The sequence below is a fragment of the Tauraco erythrolophus genome, chromosome 28, assembly GCF_009769465.1.
Source record: "Tauraco erythrolophus isolate bTauEry1 chromosome 28, bTauEry1.pri, whole genome shotgun sequence".
Classification (NCBI taxonomy): Eukaryota; Metazoa; Chordata; class Aves; order Musophagiformes; family Musophagidae; genus Tauraco; species Tauraco erythrolophus.
Window position 1 is genome coordinate 4,149,800 of NC_141492.1, and position 25,179 is coordinate 4,174,978.

At 46.2% G+C, this 25,179-nt stretch overlaps 1 protein-coding gene across 1 annotated transcript in view; it reads left to right on the top strand.

Annotated features, from left to right (window-relative positions):
• The first annotated feature begins 9,010 nt into the window (after positions 1-9,010).
• Positions 9,011-25,179, top strand: part of INSR (insulin receptor) — a 51,819-nt gene continuing 35,650 nt past the window's right edge. The window contains exons 1-2 of the mRNA XM_086627963.1: positions 9,011-9,092; positions 16,844-17,395. Of these exons, the coding sequence (XP_086484089.1) occupies positions 9,011-9,092; positions 16,844-17,395 (634 nt within the window). The remainder of the gene's footprint in view (positions 9,093-16,843; positions 17,396-25,179) is intronic.

Here is a 25,179-nt window from a genome sequence, read left to right on the forward strand (position 1 = left end):
TTCATCCTGTGCTTACAGCTTTGCCATGCTGAAGTAGGACCTTGCTGCCAACAGGATGTTTAATTGCAAAGTTACATACATGCAGAGCTGTAGGGTGTAGGAAGAGAACGCTGCCATGGAGTCGCTTGCCTGGCTCAGATTCAGAGAGTATCAACAGGTAAAACTATTCTCAGGCTCACTTTTTTCCCAGATGAGTATTTGGGACTTTGGACTCTTGTATAGAAGAGCTGAAGTTGCTTGCTGTTGCAAAGTTTGCTTCCTTTTTTGTGTGTGCAAATGTTCTCACTCACTCGTCTGTTATGTTGATGCTGTTGCATCAAGAAAACACTGTGGCCCTGGCGACATGGAAGTGTGCACACAGTCCTCTCCGTATGGGATAGACCTCACCTGTACAAACATTTTTTCATTGTTAGGTGAGGGAAAAGGAAGCTGATGTCTTCAAGACAGACATAATAAAAAAAAAAAAACAGCCTTCATCTTTTGAAACAAGTTATTCCAGTCAAGAGTGTCCGTGTCAAATTTCTATTCTTAAGAGATCACTACAATAAAGCAGATAAAATAAACTAGAATGAATATTCTTAAAACCCTGCTACTGCTAGGAAAATTCGGAGCCTGCAGTAAAGTCAAGGTTTGTTGTAACAGTGTAGGAACCATTTTGAGGTGCTGGTGATAAGCTAAAAGCAAACTATTTGTCATCTGTGCTGTCTTGTGGAGTCTCACCCTGGAGAGCACTGGTGTTCAGGTGTGTAGTTTCCCGCGGAAGTGAGGAGCAGCCGGTACTCCCCACGTTCTTTTGCCATTTCTGTTGCTGTTTTGAACCACTAGATGGGTGCTGTCGGCCGGTCTGTCTGTCTGTCCGTGCCCACAGCAGCCCTGGGTGAGAGGAAGGAGGAGTGGAAGAACAATTTGTCACAACAATTGAGTTCTGAAAACCCAGCTGCTTCTTTGCAGGCATCCCAGAGTAGCAGGCTCTGTTTCAGAGTTGCTCTTTGTTCCGTACAAAACCAGCTGTGCTCATGAAGACAGCTAACATTTTGTGCATAGAGCATTTTTGTTCATTTAACAGGATGTTTGCAATTCCATAGGTCATTCGCTTGTGGATTATCACGAGTGATTATGCTATGAAGTACAGCTTTGAGCAAACTTGTTACTTACCTTGAGCTTTATAGAAATTTATAGTTGGAGCAATCCATTTATGGACGCTTCTGCTTTTCCCAGAAGGTTTTCTTCAACTGTGATGTTTGGCATTTCACTGTGCTTCATTAGGGAATGCTGTGTCACCAAATTATTTTTTGATTCTACTTGTTTACTGCTTTCCCTGCAGACATTTCGGTACTGAGCTCTTCTTTTTAGAGCAGAGTTCAAAGGTAGTGCTGGAATGTTCTGTGCATGTGAGATGTTAGAAGGATACAACATTAATGTTTCATAGTCTGTAACATTTTATCCTTTATTACTTGAAATAAATCTTTTTTCCCAGTTTACAAAAGACTTGGTGCATCACTGCAGACAAGTTGAAAGCTGAATTTTGCCATCAGCCATGTGTTGGCTCTATTTGGCACTTAGAAAGTAGAAGTTCAATTGGAAATACCTGAAAGGGAACTATTAGTGACAGCTTGCCCCCAAGAAAATACCCACCTCAAGTCAACACAAATTCTTTTACAAAGAATCCTGCTGGGAAATCAGTTCAGAAACATGGTATTTAACTTTTGACTGTGGACATTCCATGGGTGTTTGTTATTTCGGAGGATGAACTGCCAGAACTGAGATTGCATCCTGTAACTCCTAACACCTTTTGGGATATCTCACCTGACCGTTGGGCACGGTGCCTCCAGCACTGCGCCGAGCTTCTGCTTACCTCTGACCCGGCGGAGGAATGTTACCTTCTGCCCTGGCGAGCCGAAGGGATGAATTGCCTCAGTGGCCAGCAATCTCCCTGCACACAACGGCTGGTTTGGCAGCTGGCAGTTGCAGTCTTTGCTTCTCTTGAGTTCCTTTAGTAATTACAGTCATTCAAAAACACTCCGCCCGTAGTATTTAGCATAAACGATCACTTACGGCTTTGTGACGCTGCATAGATGGAGAGACAGGTTTTATTTCTGACTGATGTTTGGGGGATGGTGGTTGTGTGATCTGCTTTAGCCCTCAGCTCCGTTTCTCGTGCTTCTCCCTACAGACTAACGTTACATACAGAAGCGGTTTTCTGTGAGAGCTGCAAACACTGTGATGTGAGAATTGCTTAACTTTTCCAAAAGCTTGAGAAATCTAGATGGAGAGATGTTTATCAGGCATAGGGCTGGGCCTTGGTTGGCTTCTTGGCAGACTACCTCCTTTCAGACAGCAAGTAAAAAAATAAATATGTAAAAAAACCTTTTGGAGACTTGGGTCATGTCAGGCTGGTGAGTGCACCATTTCTGAGCCTGGCAGCAACAGGAACTATGGGTCAGTCTAAGCTTTTCTGGCAAACATCTGTAGTGACAGAGGTGCCTTGTATTACAATATACTTACTGTTTAAGCTGCGTCCTCAATCAGGGCTAGATTCGATGTCTTGAAAGGATTTTTTCCAGTGGACAGGCTGCCAGTAAGGGTGCGTGAATGGCAGGAGCAGAGCACTACACAGTGGCTCCTGTGGCTGGGTAACACCAGCTTGGTTTGGGTGTATGTTCCCCAGGCTTTGCGTTACAAAGTGTATCAGACTTCATAGGCTGTGAGCAGCGTTCCAAAACTGGCAGAAAAGGGCTGTCTTCAAAGAGGGGAAACAGAGTGAACAGACCAGGGTTCTGCTCCTGACCGTTCACCTTGTGATTCTGGGCAAGCCACCTCCGTTCTCACTGATGGCTGTAAACCTGGAATGAAGCCTGAGAAGTAAAGTCTTATGATTAATAGTTACAAGCGAGGAAAAAAAAAAATGACTGTGATAATAGAGCAGATAGGAGCAGAAAATAATAATCGAGTTCTTGCTCTGCAGCAGCGTGCAGATGCCATTCCAGAGCCTTCCAGCCCTGCGCAGGGCTGGCTGGTAGCTCTCGCCCTAATGTGCCACGTTGCTGAGGTTTGGTGGGTGCTCACCGTGTGTTGCCACTGACCAACAGTGACGTTAAAACCCGACGGAGCTAAATCAACACCCGTCACATCACACCGCCGCGACGTTGCCGGCACGAGCGCCACCTCCTACGAGGAGATGGAAGTGGGAAGCAGCAGCAGTTGGTGGATAATGGATCAGATACGCCTGATTTGCATCATTTGCACAGAAAGGGCGTGTCTCAGCTATGGAACAAACTGCTTATCAAAACGGGAGCTACAAGTTGTGTCTCCCAAAATCCAAAATGGGAGATAAAGCAGCGTGGAACATACATTTTGCTGAACTGTGCTGCCCAGAGGGCTGTCCCTCCACATTTGAGGGACATCAGCAAAAACGTGCATTGGCACAAAGAAATAAAAAAAGAGACAAAGAAGAGGGGGGGGGTGCTGGGGGTGGTGAGCTGCAGATCAGAACCGGTGCAGCCAGTCGGTTGCCCGGAGCGCGGCGTGCCCGTACGACGCGTTAGTGACGCCGCAGCAGCCGCTCACGTGCCCGTGGCTGCTGATGGAGCCCAGCACGTCTGGCAGCAGGGGAGCAGGCTGGGCAAACTTGGCGTGGGGCTGGCTGAGGTGTGCGGCGAGAAGCTGTAGGAAAGAACAGAGGATGAGGAGGCTGGAGGAGACTGAAGGCCGATACAGATCTGGCTGGCTGTTGTGCACCTGGGCCCTGTGTGTGAGACAGAGTGGGAACGCTGGCTGCCCTGTGGTTCTGGTAGCAATGGAGAAGAATCTAGGTGCCTTTGAGTTGAAAAGTTTGATGCTGAATTAGAATAAAATTCCGACACGGAATGTAAAGTAAGTCTGATATTGCATCTGCCTCTGACATCCAAAAATCAAACTGAACAAACCCAGAAACTGGACAAAAAAAGAAAACGAGGCAGTGCTGCCATAGGCTGTGGAAAGCTGCAATTTCCTTTGCATCGTTCATCTCCAGTTTCTTTGAACTGCGTGGGGCAGAGATGCCCTCTGCCATTTTCACCCTGGGCAAAGGTCGTATGTGCTAATGTAACAATAGAATTCTCCAGGAGGATCTGACACTGCTTCCTGTTTCAACAGTAAAAACCTGGGACTTCTGTCCTTAGCACATAAAGTGACCGGATCTTCATCCTCTGAGCTCTCTCCCATCGAGAGGAGAGCAGTCACTTATCGGATTTGGTGTGGACGGAAGGAAGGGTAAGAAAGGAACTTTGTCAATCCGTGACGTGAAATATTTTATATTAAGAGATTTGGCAAAAGGTTCTGTGTGACTCCAAACAGGATGAGATAAATTTTCCAAGGTCGGCTCTCCTGTGCTCTCAGCTTTAGGTTTAGTCATGGAGAAGTCAGTTCTGTCACCTTTACAGCAACATCCTGCCAGTGATGCAGAGACTGCGCTATTGTCGGCCTCAGCTGCGGCTTCAAAGGACAGGAGGCTGGAGAACGTGCGTACTGCGTGGGGAGAAGCTCGAGAGCAGGAAAGTGCATTGGACAAATCCACAAAAATAGAGCAACCTGAGCAATGGGGTGACTGTTCACCCCAGCGGTTGCGACCTGTTGTTGAGAAAAGGCCACACCAAGCAGCGGAGGAAGCAGAAATGGAGAATTCCAACTCTCGGCTCGACTTTCTGTCTTGTTCTGTGGCTCTGGCTCACTGAACTGGTTTTCAGCTGGTTTCTTCTTAAAAGAGAATTACCACCCATGTACCTTCTTGGTGGGTCAACTGCTCTAAAGCTCCTTTTGGGTGTGAAGCTTTGTGTTCCTTGAATATTCCTGGACCGATTAATTAGCACGGAACTTCTGTTGTGTGGCTAAAAATAAACAACCCGAAACCCACCCGAACACAGAGCTCTGCACACGTGTGTGGTCCCAGTGTCTACTAGATATATTTCGAGACATGAGGCTTTCGGGCAGAGCAGCAGCTCGGTGATGGGAAGCCAAGGTGTGTTCTCTCTCCACACACAGTTGTGTTCACACCAACGCTGGTGAGCTCAGTGTTCCCGCTCCGCAGCAGGCAGCAGGCCCTGCAGAGAAGACTTTGAAGAACTGTGTTACTGGTGCCTCAACAGCTCGGTCTGTCTCAGCGTTGTTAACTGGAGCAGGGCAAAGCTAACTGAAACGGCGGAGAAGCTGGTGGGTTCAGCCCCTTCACAGTAACCTCGGGCTGATTAGAATCATAGAGCCACGGAACACTTTGGGTTGGAAGGGACCTCAAAGATCATCCAGTTCCAACCCCCCTGCCATGGGCAGGGACACCTTCCACTACACCAGGTTGCCCAAAGCCTCATCCAACCTGGCCTTGAACACTGCCAGGGATGGGATTGACAAAGTCAGCTTCTGTACTCGCTTGTGCAAAGGGGGTTCCTGCCCTCGGGATGTTGCTGTCAGGGATGGGCTCCTAAGGACTTCTATTCCTAGCAGCATTGGGCTGGAGGAGCTGGGATCCCATTAGGAGAACTCAGTACACTCAGGTTGGGTTCTTTGGGAGGCGTTTGTAGGGCAGAGCGGTAGAACTCCATGTTTCCATGGAGAAAAAGTTTCCTCTCAGAAAAGGAAGCTTGGGACACAGCTCCAGAAAGATTTTTCAGCCCTTGTGGGGTACAATAGACCAGTGCATGCAGAATGCAAAAAACTAGTGCAGGGTTTGGGCCCCAAATTTTGTTTATTTTTTAATGACAATATATGTCAATAGGACTTGAAGCCATGCCAGATATGCCATGTTAAAAGAACATGATTTGAGACAGCTTTGGGCATTATAGCAACATGCCCATAGCCCGAGAATATTTTAACCTTTATGTTTCTGTAGATTTGCATTAACGAGTGAAGGATAAGGGCCTGCATTTATTTTCAACCAGTGAAGGCTGTTTGGAAGGCACCGACCCTGCAGACATTGTGCACCTTTATAGGGAGGCACCAGACATACAGCTTTAAATTGCTATTTCTCTGGCTTTTTGTACCCTTTTTAGTCTGTCCTGTGGTTCTTGGCAGCTGTGAAGTGACTGGTAGAGCAAAGATGAATCCGTGGGACAGCTCTTTTTGGGGATTTCAACAAGAACAAGGCTTTTGATGGGGTCTGTAAACTTACTGCAGTATCTTGTGATGTGCTGCTTTAATATTTTAGAGTTTATAGCACTTTGCTGTGTGTTACCTGAGCTGAAATGCCAAAGATGACAAAAACTGAAGTGTGTTTTCATGAAAACACCACAGTGGGGGACCACCATTTGGGTTCCAGCTCTGAAAGTACAATAAAAATTTTGTCACACTAATTTTCTAAGTAGTTTAAAAAGCGAAAGATCTCTGCCTTCTAAATGCTCTGAGGATGCTCTGAGGATTCTAGAGACACAAACAGTAACCTGGCTGATACTTTGTGTACATTTTTATAAATTTTGTCTTATACAAGAATATCCTTTACCTGCTACAAGCGTACACCGTTCAGGCATGTAATAATTGATAATTTTCTGCGTCAAAGAGAAAAAGAATGTTGAAGATCAGAAAAGAGAATATTGTTTCAAAGCTCTATACCCATTTTCCTTGCCTTACTTAAGAGATTTATTTAAGGAATGGACCAAACCAGAAAAAAAAAAAAAAAAGTGTTTGTGGTGGGGTTCAGTAGGTGGATACCCTCTATTTCAGGAGTCTATCTATTTTCTTAGGAGGATTCAGAAACGAACCCCAAAAGTCTGTAAGCATCACAGTTCAGAGCAGACATCTATCACTGCTTAGTTGGAAGTTACTTTAAACCATGAAACATCTGTGGAGGGGTGAAAGAAATGTGAATGCTGTCGAAGAAAGGAGTCATATTTAATATATCGAAGATTCCAGCAGAGTTTGTAGAATTAGAAATTAGAGAAAAGCCTGCAGTGCAGCTATTGGAAAAAAAAAAAATGACTAAGCAGGTGCTGGCTGAGTTTCTGAGCGCCCACATTGCTACTGTTGGTTTATCTGATGGCAAACCTAGCGTACTGTAGCGTGATGAATATGCAGCAGTGAGTGTATGGGAAAGATGCTGGAAAGATTGCACCCTGATGTTCTTAATCAGTAATTAGACACTAAAAATAGTATTTTAGGGAAAGATAATAAATCTGTAGCCTTTAATCCTCCTGTGCCAATCCGTAAGCTGATATCATTATTACATGAAAGGCAATAAGAAGGTAAGTGAGTAAGCAAAAGGAGGTTGCTGTTACAGTCACATTACAAATTCCACCTAGCCCAAGCTGTCTAGATGATGTTTGGCTCTATCTGCTTTATGCAAAGTCTCTAGTCATAAAGCAGGTTCATTTGCAAGCAGAGAACACATAGTTTTGTTGTTTACTTCCATTCCTTAACTGTCCTTACTTCCTGAAGTGTTCTGAGGAGAAAGGAGTTGGGTTCTGAGTGTCTTCTGCACTGGTGGGTTGTCAGTAGTAGCGTACGTGTCAGAAAATGGCACCAAGAGCAGAAACGTGGGGGAAAATTTGTTCGCAGGATGGCAGTTCTGACGCAGCAACGGGCTGAATCAACAGCTGACGTGCTGCAGACACACGTCTTCTCTTAATAATCTTAATAATCCCAGAGGAAGCACCCCTGCGTAAGCAGGGCCTTTCATCTCAACGTTTAAATAGTCTGCAAATGCTAAGATGTAGTTGGTGTTACACAGGTACAAACACAGCTAATACTGCTGATGCTCAGGTGATTTAGTGGGATCACCGTACTCCAACTGGGAAACCTCAAGGAACGTCAGAGTGAACCATTCCAAAAGAGATGTGATTTCATAGACGGGTCCTGCTCCCGTTCACAACTCTGTAACACCCTTGTGAACAACTGCAGCCATTCTTTAAATGGAAAAGTAACACGCAGTATTTAAAATAGTGCAAACTCTCTCAGTGCAATCCAGTGTCCAGAAAGAGGAGCCAAGTGACCTGCTGGGAGCCACTGGCCTGCGTAGTGACCCATTGAGCAAGAAATGTAACACAAAAGTGAGATCTGTTGTAAGCTGATGGGGGTGGGGGAAGATTTGAAAGAAAAACATCTATTTACCAAGTATTTTTGAATTAAAAAAGCTGTTTTCCAGCCCTTTATATAACTCAATATCTTGCAGAAATGGGTGAAAGCAAACGCCAGATAAAATTACTGGAAGTTGCCAGGAAACCTACTGTCACGGCTTAGCATGACTACAGCCCAGCGATGATTAAAACCGGAGCAAAAGGCACCAAAGGGTGAATCTCACTGGAAAAGGCCGGAAATTCGAAACGGCTATTTGGCTCTTTGCTACTGAAAAGGCACCGTTCGGCAGGTGGTCGCCTCTCCCCAGGCTCTGGCGGCGATTCATCCTCTCCAGATGCTTTCCCGGGAGGAGGAGGAGGAGGAGGAGTGGGACGGGGAGAGGCTGGGACCGAGCCCGGCTCTTGAGCCCGGCGGGGAGAGGGGGCTGCGCCATCGCCGCCTCCCGGAGCGGCCGTTACACGAGCGCTCCGCTTCCCACCGGGGCCAAAACACCCTCCCGCGGGCAGCTCCCCCTGCCCCGGCGGCTTTCGCAGCGGGGCGGGGACCGCCCCGACCCCCTCCTCCCCGAGCCGCCTCGGCGGGGGCGGCCCCGGCAGGTGGATGCCGCCTCCTCCTCCTCCTCCTCCTCCTCCTCCTCCGCCCCCGTCCCGTCCGCGCTCCGCGCCGCCTCTTGCCGCCGCCCCGCTCCCAGCTGACGGGGGCAGCCCCTTGTTTACCGGCCGGGGAGGCGGCCGCCAGCCCGGCCTGCGCTGGAAGGGGCCGCCGGGGCCGCGGCCGGCAGCGCGGGGCAGGGACGGGCCGGGGCGCGCCGCTTCCTGCGCCGGCGGCTATAAACGCGGCCGCGGCGCCTCCGCGGGGCTCTCCGCCGACGATGCGCAGCCGAGCCCGGCCCCCGCGCCCGCCCCGCGGCCTCTGATTCGCCCCCGCCGGGACGGGACGCGCCGAGCCTGAGCCGCGGCTGCAGCGACGCGGGATGGGACCGAGAGCGGCGGCGGCGGCGGCGCTGGCCGTGGCCGTGGTGCTGGCGGCCTGGTGCGGCCGCAGCCGCGGGGAGAGTGAGTAGCGGCCGGAGGCGCGGGGGGGGGGCGGGCGGCGGCCCCGCGGCGGGAGGGGGCGGCCCGGCGGGGCCGCGCTCACCCTTTGTACCTGCTCGGGGCGCGGGGGGGGGGGCGGCCGGCGGCTGCAGCGGCTCGGCCGGGGCCTGCGGGGAGCGGCTCGGGTCACCTTCATCCCCGGGCTCGGTGGGGCAGAGCGGGCCGCGGGGGAGCCGCGGCGGCAGCGGGAAGGGCCGTAGTTCGCCCCGGTTGGCCCCTGCGGCTCTCCCGCCCGGCCGGCCGGGCTGTGACCGGGCTGTCCGCCGCGGAGGGGCCGCTCCCCCGGGGCGCGGCGTGGGTCGGGGTCCGGGGCCGAGCTGAGCGCCCGGAGCGCTGCGCTGCCCGGCCGGGGTCGGCAGCGGCCCTTTCCGCGGGTTTCGGTGCGGTTTGAGAAGGGCTGAGGTGCGGAGTCGGGAGGTTTTGCCTTCAGCCGCAGGAATAAACACTGTTTAGGTCGTTTTTCAAATCCGCAGGTATTAAAGGGAGCTGAAGCGCCGAGGTGGGGATCGGTGTGTAAACAGGGTCTTGTAAAATCCAGCACAGGGATATAAAGGTGTTGGACTGGAGGTCACAAACTTGTTAAATCCACAGCTGACGCGAGTTTAAGCGTTACGAGCTGTTTTGATGGGTTGAGTTAAATAAACTCGCTTAGGAAATTCTTCTAGTTAGAGGTTTTACTTTTGGATTATGTTTATGGATGTTTTTAAATAAAAGGAGAGTATTTACTTGGAGAGAGCTAACTGGATACGTAAATTGTCTGTAGTTTACCTGCTGGCTTTCCCATCGGAAAAGGCAGTAGTGAGATAACTGGTTCAAGCGCAGACAGCGCAGTGATGGGTATTTCTGAGATGTGCATGATATTCAGGGAACAAAGCAGGATGTACGCTTAAGACAGCCTCTTTTTTCCAGCAATCCGACAAGTTGTCTGTTTTAAAAATACCCCAGTTTCTTCCTCATACATCTTTTTACACTAGAAGCCATAAAAGAGACCAGTGGTACGCTTTTAACTCGGGAGGGTAAGTTCCAGCTGGCAAGCGTGTCCAAACCTGCCCGTTACCGATAGAGACACGGAAAAGGTAGTTGACACAACAGCACTAACAATAAGTACATCCGAGACTTTAGTCCAGCAGTTCCTAATTTGAAAACGTTATTACTACGTTGAAGCTTGCTATTTATTTTTTTTTTTTTTAAAATCACATTCTGCTTTTTTGGGTTGCAAGCGTGTTGCGAGTGATCTTAACTCTGTGATCTTTGCTGTGCTATACTGTGTGGTAGGAAAACGCGCTCCCCAATCCGTGGATGGAGAGGCAGGAGCGATGCGTACGATGCCAAAGCGAAGCCTGGGGCGGAGCGTTTCTGTATCTTCCACGCAGCGCAAATTCCTTTCAGAGTATTTCACGGACAATTTGGACGCTAAGGTCCCTCATTCGAAAGGTTTTCAGCTGCTTTGATGCCCGACTCCCATTTTCTGGGAACGATGAGATCGCACGGCACTGCGGTGCGGACGGAAAACACCCGCGGAGGCGAAGGCCCGCAGCAGCGTGGCTCGGAGGGCAAACGCACGTACGACAGTTGCGTAAGCAAACAAGTTGTTCCCTGAGCAACGGAGCTAATGAAGTCTGCTTTCTTGGAGATTTATGTCCTGCGTTCTCGACAAACATGTCCCATGATAGTGCTGCTCTCCAGGGACAATATTCCCCCCATCTCTCAGCCGAACGCTGTTTTTCTCCTGCCCCGTATCTTTCTCTTCCCTTCGCTTCTTTTAGACAATATCTGGTGAGAGGCTGAGCAGCACGTAGTGTGTGTGTAGGTGGCTCAGTAGGCAAACTGGGTGGATGGTTTGAGTTCTTTCCAAAGCATCCTTTGGATGGAGACGCTGAGTTTCTCCTCCTCAACCCATCCCCAGTTTTCCCAGGTCTTTTAGGAACATGATGCGTGAGAACCCTCTTCCTCTTTTACGCGTGACTGAAGTTAGTTGGTGAGCTCAGAAGTTACTGAGAGGAGTAAAAGCAAGGGTTAAGGAAAGGAGACCTGACCTGAGCATAAAATGACGATATGTATATCTTGTTTTGTGAAGAGAAACAGGTTGCTGTGTTTTTTTTATCGCTGTGTAAACATAATGCAACTTCTTGAAATAAATCTCACACATGACTCATGCACGTCAGTTCATTAGCTGTGGTATTTAGGGTGGGATTTACCTCACCTAGTTTTAGGCATCTACCAACAGAGCAACTTACTTTGGACTCCTGTTGTGATTAGTAGAAAACTAATGAATACAGTCACTAGAGTTCAGAGTACGCTTCCTCCCCTTCTGAATTCTTCACCTAAATTTGGGCGCTGCACGTGTAGTCCGTTGCCTGCTGCTGATGCGGAGTCAGAAATCTGGCTGAGATCTCACTGCTCAAGTCATCAGGTGGGACAAATTTTGCTTTGTATTTCTGTAGTAATAATCTGCTTCATTATTGTTATTTCTGGCTCATAAAGATTTTTTTCGTGCTCGTAAACTCATTAAGAAACTGGTCCCTTATTCCACCTCAGCCCTATGTTAATTTTTGATGTCGAGAGACTTGGTCTGGAATGAAATTTTGCTCCCAGGAGTACAACGAGTGAGTGCAGCAGGGCAGGGGTCTATCAACGCAACAACTGCGTCTGCCCATGTGCCCTCCTGCTGTTTTAAAGAGAGGCAGTGCACTAGGGGCTCTCCGAATAGGCTGTCAAACCCATAAACTTTCTGGAGGTCAACTTTGGGGTGACTGTCTTGAGGAATATAAATTGTGTTGGTATCGGCACCGTGTTAAAATGCGTTCCTGCTCCCTTTGAAGTAATGAGGATCTCAAGGTCTGTTAGTGTTGACTTCTGCCCGTTGACTACCCGGCGTGAGCTCCCGTGGCCCGGGGATGCTGGAGCATCACTGCCTCTTATCTTTGCATGGGAAGCACAGCAGAACCAGTCGTGTTTTCTGTTGATGTTTTGAATCGAAGAAGAGCGGAACGATGGAGCAAACGAGGCTTCGCAGGCCGGACTGTGAGGCTGTACGTGCTTTTGGCAGCAAAGCAAGCAGCCTCTGTGGGAGGTTTGCCCTCGGTTCAGCAGCGCTGTCTGGAGCAGTGAAAGGTAAAAGGTGTCTGAGATGTTATCCGAGGGGGCTGGGAGGTTTATAGACAGGCTCACTTTGGAGTCCGTGTCTCAGTTGGCTTTGTTGCTTGGATCTAAATGGCTGAGGTGGAAAAAGTTTAACAATCAGTATTTCACAATTAGATATTTTTATGTGTATTAAACTATTGCTGTGGTAGGCTAGAAGCTGTCTTACAGTCCCTTCAGTTAACCTGTCACTTAACAGGCTGTTTTCCTGTCTCAGCAGTTACCCCAAGAAACACCCAAAAGTCCTTTTTCCAGTTTCCTAACACCACTTCTAAAAGTCACCCTTACATAGAATTGCAAAGCTTTTGACTTGACCAAAGTGAGTGTAATTTTTCTTAAATAATTTCTTCGTTCAAGCAAGGCAATGAGCACTATAAAAACGCAGAATTAACTATTAGTTATCTTGAAGGGTTGATGATCTTCCTCTGCAACGCTACCTTGTTCTGGTCTTGATTGTTAAAGGGCCAGAGCCGTGAAGCAGTGAATCATTAAGGTTTGGTCCTCGTGGTTTACTATAAACAAGGCTTAAGCTCCAGCTGTTCCCCTGGTTAGACTCTGTCTTGAAAACCAACCTCTGACATCACATCTAGTTTCTTAGTTCAGTACTTGAAGGTTGTTACCAAACTAGTTTGTTCAAGAGGCTTTGGCATCTTGGGATTTGTTTGTTTGTTTTTAAAAAGCATGCCTTGCGACTTTCTTCTTGGGTCTGATGAAACCTGTCCATGATGATGTTGGTTTTTGTAAGTTCGTGCGAATAGCCTGGTAGCGAGGGATGGAGGAGTGTTCCCTCCCTGGCGGTGTAACGCTGTGCTGCTGGACATGGAGCCTCTTCTGCTGAAATTTGGGAATTTATCTTTAGTAGAGTTACTTTGCCAGTAGTTTGAACAGGAATAGCTTTGGCCCAACTACTGGAGAATCGATTTGAGATTTTTGTTTTCCTGAAAGCTGATTTATGTGTTTTTTTGAAACCAGGTTGTCTGTCTTATAATTGACTGCTCAACTTTGCTCTCCTTCTTCTGGGATCAAACCTGCCTACCCTTCATGCTGAATTGTTGATTAATTCCTCTGTCTCTGCAGAAGAAATACTATCAAGAGAAGCTGTGGAAAAACACTTATTACTTTTCTTAAAACTGCTTCTTGTTGTCTTGGCAACAATAAATTTATGCGGTGACTTACGCAGCTACTGCATGAACAGAAGATACAAACTGCTGAACAGAATTCAAAAGCATGGAAAGATCAAAATCCCTCCAACAAGAAAGCATATCTTGTTTCACATATTCTTAACTCATTATTCTCCTCGATTCTTGAGATGGTTAAAAAAAGAAGCTCAGATACCATGGTGGTGTTTATCACTTAAAAACTAAGCTGATGTAGGAAATGAAAAATAGTTCTTAAGTGTGATTTTCTCTAAATATGGAAAAAATCTGTATAAACCCTTTTAATCTGTGTAGATTGACAACTACATTAGCTTTTATTCAGTGGTTTATTTCAGAAACAAACCTCTAATTTGTTTTGAATCCCTCCTGAGTTGCTGTGCCAGGCTGAGGTCGGTGTTTGCCACTGCCTGCCGTGCAGAAGCCCCCGGTACCGGAGCCCCCGAAGCACGGCGGACACCGTGCCGGATCATTTCGTGGCTGTTGCTCCACTTGGAAAGCAGCAGAGTTGGAATGACTCGGGTCACGTCCTGCTTTGCCAGGATGTGTGGAATCTCCTGTCTGGTCTGTGCTGGCAGCACTGGTTACAAAGAAAGCCTTCTGTATCAGAGTATTTTGGTGAAAAATACAAAAAATAGTTCTAAAATGCAAACAGCTGGTGGATCGTGGATGTGTACTTCTGGCTCTGGTAGATATTTATGATTATTGAACTTAATAATGAGTACTTAAACTTAATAAAGAGTACTTAAACTCTTCGGAACGCTTTGCTGCGTGCTCCCAAGCTTCACCTGTCTTTTTTGAGGCTCAGCTCCGGCTAACCTGACTTCTTTAACACACCTGGTGAAAATATTCAGCTGTCTTAGCCTCTGGTCACCTTCTCTGCCATCTCCAGTGGGGAATATATTTTGGGATGGGGAGAGCTGAAGGCGAGAGAGGTTTACACCCTGTGCCCGTGTTTAGGTCGTTGCATTGTTGGTTTTTTCTGAGGAGATGGGAAGATCTTTGAGCACCTTTCTGGCCGTTTGGAGCAGGAGCAGCACTGCTGGTGTTAGCGGTGATCTCCAGAAGCCTGTAGTGATACGGGTCAGACTCCCGAGCACTGTAAGGTGACTTCTGTTGAGTGTGTTCATCCTGACTGTGCCCAACTGCGGTTCTTTCCACCCATGCTCCAGATTTTGCCGTCTTCTCTTTCCGTGGAGCTGAGCAGGGACAGCTGGGTGGGCTCGGGGGGTGTCTAGGGACCGACTCGTGGCCAGTTTCTAGTGACTTACCTAATTCGAGTCGAAATGATGAAAGACTGAGGTCGTTAGTGTACAGATGCATTTTGTGGCCTCGAGCCACAATAAAAGCCAAGAGCTTTTGCTCTTGAAAGTAATTCTTGGTCTGTAGAGTTGAGCTGGGCTTTTTGACCTTGCCTTTTCCTTAAGGTCAGCTGTATATGTTCAGGTTACTCTAGGTAGCACTTTATACTGAGATACAGCAGCTGGTGGTGGGTCCCACCTCAGCCTGCTGTATTCTGCCTGTGTGCTCAGCAAGCAATAAATAATCAACCAAGATGTTGGATTTTGAATTTATCAGGTAGTTTTAGCTGCACTGGTGACTTGTATGTTGAATTTCAGTGTGAGTTTTATTTGTACTTCTGTGGTTTCTCCTTTCGTGAAGAAACCACTGGCCCTGTCACACACTTGCTTCCTTGGAAATACCCATCTTAATTGTTTAAAATAAATATTTAGAGTACTTAAACGGAATCTGTTGCTCTCCTGGTTCTTTCAGCCCACGGTTGGGATGCGCAGCGTGGCAGCTTCCCGGCTCGCTTCCAGTTTGGCTGCAGGTTTTCGTGGGGCAGAGAGGGGGCTGCTAGTTGGTCATCACGTTTCCTTTGCCACTTTTTAAAAAGTGCATCCTCGATCTTTGAGGCACTGTGTGCATTAGCTTTTTCTTCCAGAAAGCAATTTAGGAAACAACTTGGATATAGTGCCAAAAAATCCCATTGGGCAATAACATTGCTTCAAATCCTATATTTGTGTTGCCAGATTTTTTTAATTTTTTTTTTTTTAATTGCAGTGGAGCAAATTTTTGAATAATCATTAAGATGTTTGCATAGAATTTATTTTTAACCCGCACAGCAGTGGTCTGTGTAAAACCCTGAGGGGTCAGACAATCGTAACTATTAAACATCTGTCTCTGCATGGGTTTTGTAAGGCCTCGTTATTCCTGGGTGATTTCTTGAAGCTGTGATGTGGGAATTTTGTAGTCGATGAGCTTTGCATAGAGCAACAAAAAGAGTGAAGGTCCTGTGCTTTTGACTCCTAAGGGGGAGGGCACGGGCTGTCTCAGCCATAGACAAAGAGGATCACTAAAGTGGATGAAATCTTAAAAAAAATAAAAAAGAATCCACCTGGGCAGAGCAGGGAAATGGTTATTTTGCACCCTCCTGCTGCCAGGCAGGCTTGTCCTTCCCCAGGCTGCTCCCTTGAACGTTGAGGTCTGGCCATGTATACCTGTGAAGTTTGGTTTTAAAAGGGTTATCACCGGGACTTTTGTTGTCCTATGCACACGTGGTGCTCCAAATTTCCTTCTTGATTTCTTACCTGGGCTTAGAGTTAGAGAAAATAATTCCCTCTATGAACTTTTTGCTTTCTGTCTTGTCCTTTTGCTGGCGCCTGGATTGATATTATTCTGGTTACCTTCTAATTGATGCTTCACTTAATTGTTCACTTTGCTGGTTCTTTGGCTTACTGGTTCTACTAAATAAACTGTCCAGATAGTCAAGGCAGAGAGATTTGCAACCTTTAGAAAATAATAACAAAAAAAGCCCAAACACCTCATCTGAAAAGAATGCTTAGGGCAAAAATTGCTAGTGTAGTAAATTACTCCTGTCAGCAAAGTCTGGGCAAGAGTGTAGGCTGTGCTCTTGCGTGTGCGTATTTCCAGGATTTTCTGCTCTCTTCTGAAGTGCTACCATTTCCTGGCCATTACTCTTTCCCTATCCTCCCCTCCCTTCAACCATTCTAAATTACTCCCTCTAATCCACCGGCATTAATTGCACAATCTGAGACGAGGTAGGTGTGTCGCTGGCAGCGACCTAAAGAAAACAGTCTCTGTTGCAGAGACCTCTCTTACTTTTGTCAACACCAAATGACGTCTAAGGACTGGTGTTACAACTGCAGTCGTGGTAGAGGTGATATCCAGAAGCTCAAGATGGCAGAAAAAAATATGAAATCTTCGTTCAGTCTTTTTTTAACACCCCACGGTGTATTAATTAACGCTTGGAACGTGCTTTAGTGCAAACGACCCAGCTGTGTGCTCTGAGCGTAGCTCTGTGTTATGGTGAGGTTGGGCAAAACCGTGTATTTGGAAAATGAAAACAATTACCTTTTCTTAAGTAAATAAAAAGCGTTGTTCTTTGCCTTCCAGTTTGCAGAAGCATGGACATTCGCAACAACCTGACCCGGCTGAACATGCTGGAGAACTGCACTGTGATCGAGGGCCACTTGCAAATATTGCTGATGTTTAAAACCAAGCCTGAAGATTTCCGTGAGCTCAGCTTTCCCAAACTGACCATGATCACAGACTACTTGCTGCTTTTTCGCGTGTACGGCCTGGAGAGTTTGAAGGGACTCTTCCCTAACCTCACGGTGATTCGAGGAACCCATCTGTTTTTTAACTACGCGCTGGTCATTTTCGAGATGGTTCACCTGAAGGAGATCGGCCTCTACAACCTGATGAACATCACTCGAGGCGCTGTGCGGATTGAGAAGAACAATGAGTTGTGTTACTTGTCCACCATCGACTGGTCGAGGATTTTGGATTCTGTAGAAGATAATTACATCGTGGCCAACAAGGATGACAAAGAAGAGTGTGGAGATGTGTGTCCAGGAACCGTGAAAGGGAAGAGCAACTGTCCACCTACCGTCATAAACGGCATTTTCATTGAACGCTGCTGGACCCACGATCGCTGCCAGAGAGGTGAGTGCAGAGTGATGTGTGTCAACGGTGATTCTGCTGTCGATTTTTAACCTCCCGGGTCTGTGGGAGGGCTAATGGGTACCTGTCGATCCCTGCATTTAGGCACAGGTTCCTAAAAGCAAGGCTCAAAGTCAGCGTTAGACAGGTGGAGCTGTTTTAGCAGTTCTTTCACCTGTGGGAAGAATGTTATCCAAAAACGTTGTGTTTGTTTTCTCTGGGAAGTTGGGGACTGTCCAGAGCTCATGAGTTTAACAGACTGAGTGTAACTGCTATCTTGTACCATGTTTGAAGTGGTATGAGTTTCTCTGGGGCTCGGGTAGGGGGTTAAAAATCCAGATTGACCAGCAGGCAGCGGGGAAAAGTCTTTATGGAGTAAACCCAACTCTAGAAAGGTGCAATTACGTTTTTACTGAAACCTTCCTGCTGTAACAAGGTGTAAGGTACATGGATGAGTGAGCAACGTTTGCAGAGAGTAAGGAGCTGGAAGCCAAGTCAGACCTTAGGGGAAAGAAGGAGGAGAGAGGAGCTGGATGGGGGTTGCCTGTAGCAGGTGTCCTGGGGAGGGTGAAATATCTGGGATTTTGGTTCAGGGGAGAAGGTATGTTCAGAAAACTGACTGCTGTTGTAACCTCTGAACTCCGGTTCTTAAACTGTGTCAGGCTTGCTTTTCATTCCGTACAGATTTGTTTTTTCCAAACTTGGAACTGACCTTAAGTTTAGTTTTAATTATATATTGACTGTGATTTCTGTTAAATCTGGCTTGACAGGGAGCAAAGTGAATGGAGGTAAAACGGAGGCATTTAGAGGTGTCTGTCTTTCTGGAGGTAACGCATCCCAATGGAGCAGTGTGTCCCAAGACGAAATTAGGAAACTTGTGGGCTGGAGAGAACTTCTTGCCGAGCTTTAAAGGGCAACTCTGAGTGCCAAGTGCCAAATTCGAGAAGGAATTCCTACCAGTGTGCATAAACTAATGAAATTAATGTGGTTTCCCCTCTGCTACTCCTCACCCCCAAACCGTCTAGCTTCCTTTTAAAGAAAGTGGTTATTTTTTCCCACCAGAATAACAGGGTATGAGCGAGAAGATGCAAGCGTGTATGTGTGTTCCTTTTTTAAAATGAAAACTGGGCTTATAGAGCATTTTAGTTTATAAACTCTTTCGGTATACGGTTATTATCTGCCCTGAAACCTAGTTTCTTATGCAAGTTCTATGTTTTCTGCTGTTTCATAAGGTTAAAGGTCTAACTGAAACTTTTTCTGCGGCCAGACCGTTCATAATGTCCCTCATTCCTGTGAGTTTTCTGGGGCTGTGCCACAGCAGACTGGAATGTATGGTTTTTCTCCTTTATATGAAACCTGTAGGAATGCAATGTTTTACCATTGAGGCAGAAATCTCCACTCCTGAGCCTCTCATACAAATTCAGCTACATTTATTAGAGGATACCCATAGAGTATCACGCGCTGTCCTTGCTCGGGTACCTGAGGAAGCCAAGCTGGTCAAGTCCATTTGACTTGAATTTGAAGCTGAAATTTGAATTTAAAAATGATTTCAATCATAATTATATGCAGATGCTCCCCGCTGGGTTTCTGTGTTCCTTGCAGAAGGTTTGGAGAAGCAGCGCTCCTACATATTTTGGCTGTACCTGGTGTGCATTTTCAAAACCACTTATCAAGCCACGTTTATCTTTGTTTTGAATGCAAAGATTCATGCTTTTATTTGTTGGTAGCTGGTGTTCTCAACAAGCTGGTGTCTGTACGACGTTGTGCCTTGTGACACCTGCCTGGAGGCTTCTAAAGGCATTTTATCAGCTCAAATAGTCTTTTAGACTTTTTAGACTCTTTTGAGTAGCCTTTAGACTTCGAGACACACGCACAGTCGTAGCTATGGTAGAGATCAAGTGACATTTATTTAGTGAACCTGGTGGTGGAATCGCCGTGTTCTCTGTTCTCTTGCCAACGTAACGTATCCTTAGCGTGTGTAATTGTTTTGTCAAGATTATTAAGAGCTCGTGTGAGTTGTACTTTGGCTTTTTTTAGCCTGAAGAGCCTCATAGCAGCTCCCGGTGCTGAGGGTATTAATGTTATGAAATCTTTCCCTCTGCATTTTTGCAGCTTATCTGGGAGTCTTCAGCAGCTAATGCTGTGCTGAAGTCTCCTGTCTCTCTGGTTTTAAGAGTTTTCCCCTCTTTTATTTTTGCTCTTGGTCTTTCAACCAATGCTGGAGTGAAATGTGGCAGTATCAGTATGACTTTCTTGGGGGAAGTTGGGTTTTGTGTGGTGTTTGTTTTAACGCAGGTTATTTGTATCCCTAGTTTGTTTTATAAAACTTGGTGTGGGACCTCCTGTTTGCTGGTTTTTGTTTTGCAGCTCTGGATGGGAAGTTGTTGCTGTCTGAACTGACAGCACTGCTGCCCAGGGACTGTGGGTCCGGATATTTTGTTTGCTGTTTTGTCTACTGGAAAAAAAAAAAAATCTTTAAAAAGTATGTAAATCTTGATATTTTATTTTTTTTTGATGTTACAGAGTGTGTGTCAGTTGACAGAGACAAGTCCCGAGCTGGCAAGCTTTTCCAGCCTGCTAAGCTTTGAGTCTTGCTGGAGAAAATTAGATGGGCAAGAAGTTTGAGGAGAGCACATGTGGGAAGGCTGAGAGATGTCGCAGAAAGGTCTGGTGTGGCTGGGGAGGGAGATGGCAACGACCAGGGCTGGAGTGGGGTCCCTGGGCGTCCCCCAGCTCTTCCACACCAGTCCCTGACCTTCCCCTGGCAGCTCTCTGCGGTCGCTCCCTTGGCATTATCCCGCCGCATCGCGTATCGATCGCGCCTCTTTGGTGTTTCTGTATTTCAGTCAGCACAGATGTCCCACTTAACTCCAAAACTAACCTTCAGTGAGAGCATATCATCACCTCCAGGGCACCCATCCAAGTCTCTGAATCATCCTCGCAGCTCGAACTTCAGCCCAGGAATTTTTTTTCAGTTGGTGATAACGCGTTCGAGACAACAAAGTGAAGGATCTTCTGAACAGAAGTTGCTCGTGAAACTGGATGGGAGGAACCAAGATGGTTTGTGGGCAGCTGCACGCTTGGAAAAAACAGTTGCAGTGTTGAGAGATCTGTGCCTGAGCGCAAAGATGTGTAGGTGGATGTACCATAGATTGAGAGTGGTCGGGATGTGTTTCCTGAAAGTTTTCTTTTTTTTCTAAATTACTTGTGTTGGTGTGAAAAGCGAATCGGTTCAATTAAGGCCAACTCATGTTATATTTCGGGTGGGATGGGAGGGAAATATGTAGTCTCTTTGGAATTTGGGTCTAGCCTTAGGCTGTTTATGGCAGCCAAGCGCTGTTCCTGTTCTGGAGGTTTTGTACCTTTTCTGCCCACGTTTTTATAAGTTGTTTTTTTTTTAACATACATATTTTTATTGCTGTAAAAACGTAGTTCTTGGTTCGGTTCAGCACGTTCATGCAGAGAGTGTCTCTGCTGAAGAATGCAGACAACAAAAATGCTGCAAATGCCACGTCCTAGACCTCAGTCTAGATCTGCCAAACATGATTTTCATATTTTACATTTTTTTCCGCGTTTCTTTTTTTTTTTTTTTTGTAAGTAATAAAAATGCTATATGTCTGTCACTCCACTTGGGGAAGGAACAATTCCCTCTGAAATAGGATTTCCTGCCAATTCTCTTTGCAGTGAGTCTTCTCTGTCCGTGCATAATTTGAAGCAGCCTGATGTTTTCGACAGACTAATTATAAAGGCGGGTTCAGCCTTTTCCTTGCATGTTGGGTCGTTCGGAGGTGGAGTAAGGTAATGCAAAGGAAAAGTGGAATGGCCAAATAAAACCAAACAGGACAATGAGCTGCAATATCTGACAGTCCCTTGGTGAATACTGGAGGGCCACGTTCCTGGAATATAAGGATGGATATCTGAAATATGGGCTTTGTTCCTTAGAGGATATGATGAAATTCAAGTTCTCCTGTTCATCCTGAATGAAACCTTTGTAGGAGTCTGTTATCTTCTTATCTTGGGACTTCACGCTGCCGGGGAATTTGAGTTACTAAGCGTGTTTCAGGGCTGTTTCAGGTATGTAGATAGACTCTTCCTTCAAACCGTTACCTTCCTTCATGCCATAAAAGCAAAAGTTGTGTCTCTCCATTAGTGCAGTGTAGAATTTGTTGTAAAATACTGACTTCTTGAAAAGAAAGTGGAAGGTGTATGAAACGGCTGCCACGCAAAGGAGCTGCTAAAGAAAGGTACCGTATGAAAATAATGCTGTTTGTCCAGATATCGTTGTGATTTTGGGGACACAGGTCTGGAGACTGGAGATACAACAGGATCTCTCTTTAATTTTCTCGTGACTTGTCCAGGGAACAGGTAAGGAATTGGGGAATAGTTTTAGTAGCTTGTTTCCTAGTGCAAGGAACACAACAAAGCACTCAGAAAAACACTGCTCAGCCTGAAATGTTTTTCAACTGCTGTGAAATAACACCGAGAGCTTTTAAAGAGACCGGTGCCAGAAGACATTCTGCAACTATGAACATCTTCAAGGCAGGTTTGAAAAACAAAGTTGAGAGGTGTGTGTGGGAAATGTTTTGTGATGTTTACTTAGGTAGAATTATTACTTAGCAACAGCTTCCTGTAATTTTTATGTGCTGGGAATTTCTGTAACCATAAGCTTAGTTTTATTACCTTTGTATGGGAAAGGGGTCTCGAAGCACTGAACGGACTTCGCCAGCCTCAAGGGCAAGATATTTTTAAAGCTTCAAACACAAAAGAAATTTTTCCAGTTGCTACCACATGGAAGTGGAAGTGCTCCTTTTATTTGGAGATCTGATAAGAACTGCCTTGATTTTTTTATTTCCCCAGCTCTGACAAGTGCCAGATGGAAGTTGACACCCGATAATCTCACTGGGGCGTCTGCTCTGAACCTTGCCAAGCGACAGCTTTATTGAGTGCATGTAGGGCTTGTGGTTGGGGCTATTGTGGTGCTTGCAAAGGGCCAGACATCCTAAACTAATTCACTTTAGCTTATTAAGAGTCGTTAAGAGATTTATGGTGCTTGGTGGTGTGATACAGCTCAGAATTGGGGGAAAAGGGGTGGAACGGCTATTTAAGAGTATGCTACTTGCTTTAAAAACAACAAACAAAACTTGGGGCTGTGAAGAAGCTTTTAGTTCAGCTTTTCTCTTTAGCACTCGGTCTACCTGGGATGACACAGGACTAGGATTTCGATTCTGCTCTTTCAGCTTGCTGAGAAATCCCTGTGTGTGCAGCTCCCACGATCTCCCCACGTTGACGTTTCTTGGGCTTCTTCACTGCTGAACCTCTACTGAAAAGCCCATCCCCGACCAAGGCTTGAGACAGAAGCCACTGTCTGGTCCGTTCTATCGTGAGCATTTGGACAAGAACTAATTCCTGGCTCATCTAACAGTTAATAAGCAGTGAACAGAGAATTCTCTCCAAAGTTAAGATACAATTTCTGTACAGAGGTCTTGTCAAGGCAAACGTGTTTGAGTTAAAAAGGAGAATGAGGTATTTTGCTGATACAGTGAAAAGTGGCAGGTTTTCATCTTGTTTGGTCTGAGTTAACATTTTAATTCTTTCATCCTTAGCCCCTTCCCCAAAACACTTGTTGTTTAGGTCAGTGTCTGGGCCGTTGGGGAGGCTGAGAGGAGTTTAACACTTCCCTTGCAGTGGTTCAGCACAAACATTACTGGAGGGTGTTTTAGGATCTCTGTTCCATCTTCAGTGATGACGTGGACTGCTTGTGATTGCCAAGGGTGCCGTGCCAAGGGTGCTTCAGGTAGAATATTCATTTTTCCCACTTCAAGAACAGTTTCAGGTTACCTTGTTTGCTTAAACAAGGGAACCTGCTCTACCCCTCGTTAAACAAAATAGAGAAGACTGACTACACTTGGCAGACGCGTTTGTTGGAAAATCCTGTGGTCACAGAATGTAAAAAAAAAAAAAAAAAAAATAAAAATAGTCATACTGAGCAAAAGGGTTAACCTGTGTTAGTAATGCATGAATGGGAGTGCTGCAGATGGTTCACCTGGTGTGGTGTGTTTGCTTGGGGAGGAGGAGACTCGTTTCATTCAGAGCAAATCCTGCTGAATGTTGGCGGTGGTTTGATGCCGTAAGCGAAGATAAGGAACTGGCCAGCTTGTATATCCTGTATGTTTTCCTCCCTCCACCCCTCCTTAATGAAGGCAGAACAATGATTCTGTGTTTAAAATCTTAAAAATTTTGATTGATTGTAAAAGTATTCTAAATCAAATGCAGTTCTGATGCCTCTTCGCGGATTTAGGCAAACAGAGCAAAACAAACGTGAGCTGTGTATGATGGTGTAGCATTCTTTTGGTTTATGATGAAGGAACTGGAAATCTGTGTTGTAGAAGGCTTTGAAGGGATTGTGAACTGCTCAGCCCATACAAAGAAATGTACTCAGCGTGCGTGAGAAGACCAACTGAAACATGTCACTTGGCAAAGCTCTCTGAAACATCTTTATCGGGAGTTGGATTTGGCAGGGGTTGCCTCTGTGAATAAATAAACACCACAAAACAAAACACAAAAAAGGTCAAAATAAACCCCAACCAGGTGTGACCAGTGCAAAAATGGTTTCTGACCGAAAGGTTGAGGGTTTCAGGACCTTTTGATTAATTACAGAGCTGGTGAGTAACCGGCTGTGTCCTGGAGGAAGCAGCACTAACCCTGCTCTCCGTTTGGAACAATAGCTGGTTGAGAGCTCAATGGTCATGCTTCCCAATTATATCCTATGATTGTCTGCAAGTTCCTATTGGAGGGATGTGAATGAACTTGCTGGGATGTTTATGCTTCTTAATTAGGGCTGTTGGTTAGCTGAAAAAAAAAATACAAAATACTGTTGGGTAGCAGGTAGCGGTGGCTCAGTCGCTCAAATGCTGTAGATTACAACAGGGTGTGTGTGTTCATCGTCTTTATCTGGATTTTTTAGATGGGGGTACTGGGGGGGGCGTTGTTTGAGAGTCGTCGGTGTTGCTTGTGACGTTCAAAACAAACAGAGAATTAACTTTGGCTCTGTGTGGTGCTTAAATGTTGGCTGGGTGGTTATAACGGTTTCGTCTGAGTCTGGCTTCCTTGTGAATCTGTATTTAAATAAGCTGAAAAAACAGGGCAGGACACTCAGCACAATGTTCATGTCCAAAAAGTGTTTTAACGTGGAATTTCCGTCTCCCCTCTTCAAAACAGGGTTAGAATTACTATCGAGGAGAAGGATGCAGACGGGGCAAGAGGATGCTCTGTACTAATAAGTTGCTTCTAGCTTGGGATCCTCAGTGTGAATTCCTCGATTTGAGGATGCTCTTTTTTATTTACCTGAGCAGGGGCTGCCTCCTGGGCACCGTGAGAGGTTGGAGGCTCTGAGGAAGATGTTTTGAAGGAAATCCCACAAAAGAGTTGGAAGGAATGTCTGGTTAGGATGCAGAACGCTGCAATTAATTTCCTTCTACATGTTTTTCAAGAACTTGGAGTGCGTGTGGTTTCGCTGGCATCACTTCGGTGGACTCCAGAAAGATAAATGTGAATTTAATCTTGTGTATTGGGTTAGAGGTGCCCTTTTCCAAGGATAGCAAGAAATTACTGCTCTATTGTAATTGTAAATCAGGCAGTTTCAGCTTTGCAGCCATCAGCTCCCACCCAGCAGTCGCTGAAGCCCTGGCAGGTGCCGGACAGTTGAGCCATTAAGTATTATGACCCTCGTTCACCTGCAAGCGTAAGGAGGGCGACAGGTATTCAGCAAGACTGGTCTGATGAATATT